Source organism: Triticum aestivum, chromosome 6D (assembly GCF_018294505.1).
Source record: "Triticum aestivum cultivar Chinese Spring chromosome 6D, IWGSC CS RefSeq v2.1, whole genome shotgun sequence".
In the NCBI taxonomy this organism is placed as follows: domain Eukaryota; kingdom Viridiplantae; phylum Streptophyta; class Magnoliopsida; order Poales; family Poaceae; genus Triticum; species Triticum aestivum.
This window is the reverse complement of record NC_057811.1, coordinates 394,366,792-394,371,643: the sequence shown is the minus strand read 5'-3', so window position 1 is coordinate 394,371,643 and position 4,852 is coordinate 394,366,792. Positions and strand designations below refer to the sequence as shown.

Here is a 4,852-nt window from a genome sequence, read left to right as displayed (position 1 = left end):
ACCATCATGCATCCCGGGTTCACCTTGACGATCTACCGGCGTTAACGTTGCGGGGCTTGCGGCACCTGTACGAGTCAGCTAAGAGAATCCTTGCATATGTACTGTGTTAAAAAAAACTAACAGAATCCTAAGATAACTAAGGGTCTGTTTGGTTCCCAGCCTAACATTGCCACGTATAATCTTAGTCATGCCACGACATCTTAGCCAAGTGTTTTGTTCATTGTCACACTTGTGACTTGCCATATTTTTCTAGTTATATGGTCCACATGTCATAGGCTCGATTTTGGCCAAATCTTGCCACACTTGTGGTGGCCATTTTGTTAGCCACATTTTTTGTGACAGCCACACTTTGCCTAAGGTTAGTTGTGGCAAAGTTAGTCATAAACCAAATAGGCCCTAAGTAAGTGATCTCACTAACATATTTCTCACGTGTAAACTTATTACCTCAGCATATAACCATGCATGGAAAAAGACTCAACAATTTCTGTTCTACTATGTTACTTATATATTTAATAAATCATATGTATTTTCAGTTTTAGTTCTCAAACCAACAATTTATGTTTCATACAATCAAATCTTATTTAAACATATTGCAATCAATTCCCATGTCAAGGTATCATCTAGTTTCTTAAATGTGGGGGCCAATTTTCAGCTATATTTACAGTTACACATGGCACTTCCCCACAGAACTGCAAGTCAGATATATGCACGGAGATACGATTTTCCGATTTACAACCATCAAATCAAATGGAAAATACCAAAACACCACACAGCTGGTTTCCATCCATAATTTAAACAAACATTTTGCCAATTGTCATCAGGATCTGAAACAAGTATAGCTTGTTTCTGATTCTACCATATTATTATGAAAATTTTAGCCAAAAAGGCCAAGAGAAACGACAGCAAAATAGCTGCGGAATGCCTATTAAAGCTTTGCCCGGATCTGCTTCTTAGAGCATCTCTAGCAGTCCTGGGAACTTGGTTCGCTTCTTTGCTACGGCTACGACAAAACGACTAGGATGAATGACCACTCAGCAAAGTCAGGGTGATATCGACTCAGGGTTGTTTTTCCAGGATACAACTGCCAAAAAAATGGGGGGAGAAAAGAACTCGGTAGTTCCATTCTCGGCAGTACTTTCAGGTTAACCGCACTGGGAAGCTTTGTCGTCGCACGATGGCTTCACATCTCTGCTCACATGGACGGCATTTCAAGCGCCTGAAGGACATCTTTGAACTCGAAATCATGTGTTTCCTTGTTGAAACGCTCCACGAGCTTGTACCGCACATCGTTCAGGTAGAACGAGTGGGCGGTCTCTAAAAGACACTTTGCCTCTGCATCGGTTAGTTTGCTGGTGAAGACAACGTCTCCTCGGACAAGCACTGTATCCTTGGTTTCTGCAAACTCTGTGAAATGAGTGACTGTATAGTAAGGGCTTGCTTGAGTTCCCCTTGCTTTGTAGTCTTCAAGCCCTGTGAAGATCATGTGTGGCAGCTGGACTGCAATGTTGAACGGCAGAGAATAGAGCAGTTAGCTCAAAACAAAACAAACGCTGTCAATTCCAATAGGTGGGTTTGAACAAACAAATGGCCATGCAGAAAACGGTGTTTCGACACCAACCCCTTCATAAATTTCACCAAAATTTACCGAACTTTTAGTCTCTGCAGCCTCACTGCCTTGCATTTATGGACAAGATACTAGGCATAAATATTAAGGGTATCAGACGTAGAGTTACAAGAAATATACTACCCCAGCACACCCAACATTTGGATGGGGTGTTCAAAATATAATTAGTTAGTTACTGATACATCTACGTGTAAATACATCAGTACTAAAAGCTATTAACTGATAGGGCCTGGAGTTAGCGTGATGATACAGCATGGATACTTGGTTCATTTGTTATGTTCAGATATATTTCTCATGAACAGTAGTCTGTCGATGTTCATTTGGTACGAGTGTGAGTACATCTACCATTCTTGAGAGGCAAACTGGCTACAGGACACTACAAATTCATGACATTTGCTCCATCACACTCCAAATTTGCAACTTTGCTAAAGCATTCTAACACTGTGTCGCCTGAACACACCACCAATTGTAATAATATTTGGCTTAATGGGAGAGAGAGCAGGCAAAGTCTGCTTTATTCTCATGAGTACAGCATCTTTGAACTTGTAAACACACTGATGCATGTTTAGTGATCTAGAGATTTAATTGTTTGTGATGCCATCTATTTGGCCAAAATATGTATCAGTTAATTTCTGCGTAAATATGCATTGTTATGCATGTCTACTTTGTGCAGCTATTAATTTTTCAAAAGAAATTACAAAAAATGGCAAAACAGACTTTTCACGCGTTTTCCCACTCCCAAGTCAGATAATGTTATTATAGTAGGTGGAGTGCGTGTTGGCAAATTGATGCAAGCTTAAAGTTTGTCTGGCAAGCTTTGAATTTATAGTACAATAGAGTAAATACCACAGATATAGAGTGTCATGTAGCAAATTTTGCCTAGATATCAGGTTCAAACAGCCCCATCTAGAATAAACAGATTTGTTTTAATAACCCGTTTCATTTACTGATAATCAACAAAACATACAATTGGACACTTGAACAATAACATGCACAGGATATTAAGAATGTCAGATTGACCAAAGCCCATTGATATGAATTTAAGAAATATATGTTTAGTAAAGAACATACTTATAGACGAGACTGTAACAAAGTTCAATTTCAATGGAAAATTGTGAAAAGGAAAGCAGTCAACAAGGCTTGTGAAAATCGAATATCTGCAGTAGAGCCGAGAAATAACCTTGCATAAACATGGTGGTATATCCACTTCCTCTCCACAAAGGAATAACAAAATATGGGCTACAAAAAAAGATAATTAGTTAAGAAAATAAATAGTTTAGAAATTAATCATGGTGATGGAATCAAAACTCCAATCAACAAACAAATACCATGTAGCCGATCTTTGTTCCAAGAGACGGTAAAGCTTTGCTTTCATTGATACACCTATGTGACCTCTTCCCAGGTGGTACTAATGTTCCATGAAAAGAATAGTGACACAAAGAAATTGTACAGAAGTAATGTCAGGATGGACTCCAATGCAGTAAGCAATATGTGCAGATACAGAATAATGCTGTAATGTTAACAGCATAAGACATAAAACTTTTAGTAACTGGATGATAATTAGGCGAAGCCAAAACTTAGTTTGCTAATTTTATGGGTTAACAGGACAATATGTGAGATTACTGGTCATCACACTAGCCTTTTGAATACAGAAGTTCCTAGGGAAGATATAATTTCCTCCCCACCCTTGATGCAAATATTGCTTGGTTTTTGCATCATATCAGACAGGATGGTCTAAATATCTCACATGTTTCTGCTATTTTCCAACCTGCAGGTTCGATTCTTTGCCCAAACAAAGGCATACAACAAACTTGTCTTGCCTTCAGGTAGGGGCATGACAGATTATCAGATGCAAAACATTCTATAATAGTAACAGCTAGTGAAGCACGCAGCTCCTACCAATCCACAAATATCCATCTGCCTTCCCTCTTCTTGCTTTCCCTACCTATCTCCACACACGATCCATCTTGCCCATACAACCCATTAATATGCCCCGTTAATGATTTTCACCCTGAAGACTGCAACTGATATACAAGTGTACAAACAATGGGATGATATGGGCTAGTCTGTTAAGCATTGAGCAGCAATTGTGATCCAATCACTTTTAGGGCGCAAGGCACTTAGAGCATATCTCATGGTTCCAGATTTACAAATAGCTATGATGATTTGGTTCCATTGTTTTCATCCTTAGACATCATTCAGACACCTTAACTTTTCTTAGGGACAAATACCTTGAAACCGTTTGTTATCTACCAGTACAGAAAATGAAATTCGTGCGCTTATCGACGGCAGCCAACGGATGTGATCTCCTCAACGCTAGTACGGAGGAAAACAAAATGTAGGGCAAAAGGGGAAGGGCACTGACGTCATCCCATGCCGCGACCAGGTGTTCGGGGGAGAGGCCCTTGGCGCGCTCGACGTCGAGGATGGATCCCAGCTTCTTCGGCTCCAAGGGGGTGAATCCGCTCGCGAACCGGGAGTACCCTCTCCGCGGTAGCCAGCGGGCAAGCTCGGCCGGCGCGGCGGCTGCCTCCGCCGGCAGATGTGGCGCTCGGGGGACAGGACAGCCACGTGAGGGGGCGGGGCTCCGGAGAGATCCGGCGGCCGCGGAGCGCAGGAGTCGCAGCGGTAGCCGCCGCATAGCCGGAGCAGCAGGGAGGCTGATGGTGGTGGGGTTTCTTTTTTCAGATGGTGAGCGTTTTGGGATTAGCCGGAGCAACAGGAAGAAGTGAAGAACCCCTCCAGAATCGATCGATCTGCTCCGTCGAGGGGGCACGTGCACAGAAGATTTGGGATAAATTGCAAAATTGCCACGAGGGTATATGGGCCATCTCACGTACTGATATTTTGGGTTAAAAAGTTAAGAAATCAGCAAAAACACAACTTAGGGCAAATGATCGAAAAATAAAGATAAAGTGGGAAATAATGTCAAAGTTTAAACACTGAACTCTAAAAGACGGTTCATAGCATCTCCTCATTTTTTTTACATGTTTCTCTTTAGTTTTCTATCAGCATTGTCAAAGATATTTCCGTTAGTCTCACGTGATTTATAGTTGTGGAAATATCACATCAAGTCACCATGTGGGTTTAGAACACAAGTCTAGAGGGGAACACAATTTACATAGCTTCACAAGCGCGAGAGGCTTTTCCATTGATCCTACTATACTATAAACCTGCCAGGGCTCGAAACCTTAGACTATAGTATAAAGTTTCTTACATGAAAATTAG

The 4,852-nt window shown here is 41.2% G+C and overlaps 1 protein-coding gene across 1 annotated transcript; it reads right to left on the bottom strand.

Moving 5' to 3' along the window:
• Positions 1–755: 755 nt before the first annotated feature.
• LOC123145320 (uncharacterized) lies at positions 756–4,360 on the bottom strand. The gene is made up of 4 exons (XM_044564702.1): positions 3,990–4,360; positions 2,953–3,032; positions 2,805–2,863; positions 756–1,497 (listed from the first exon to the last, which is right to left on the bottom strand). Exons 1-4 carry the CDS (start codon positions 4,263–4,265, stop codon positions 1,193–1,195), a joined length of 720 nt encoding a protein of 239 aa, XP_044420637.1. The 5' UTR covers positions 4,266–4,360; the 3' UTR covers positions 756–1,192.
• Positions 4,361–4,852: the final 492 nt, after the last annotated feature.

Coding starts and splice junctions, on each gene's coding strand:
- LOC123145320 (XM_044564702.1), bottom strand. CDS start 4,265: ATGCGGCGGCTACCGCTGCGACTCCTGCGCTCCGCGGCCGCCGGATCT. Junction 2,864..2,952: donor GAACAAAGATCGGCTACATG/GTATTTGTTTGT, acceptor CTTTTTTTGTAG/CCCATATTTTGTTATTCCTT. Junction 1,498..2,804: donor TACCACCATGTTTATGCAAG/GTTATTTCTCGG, acceptor TCAACATTGCAG/TCCAGCTGCCACACATGATC.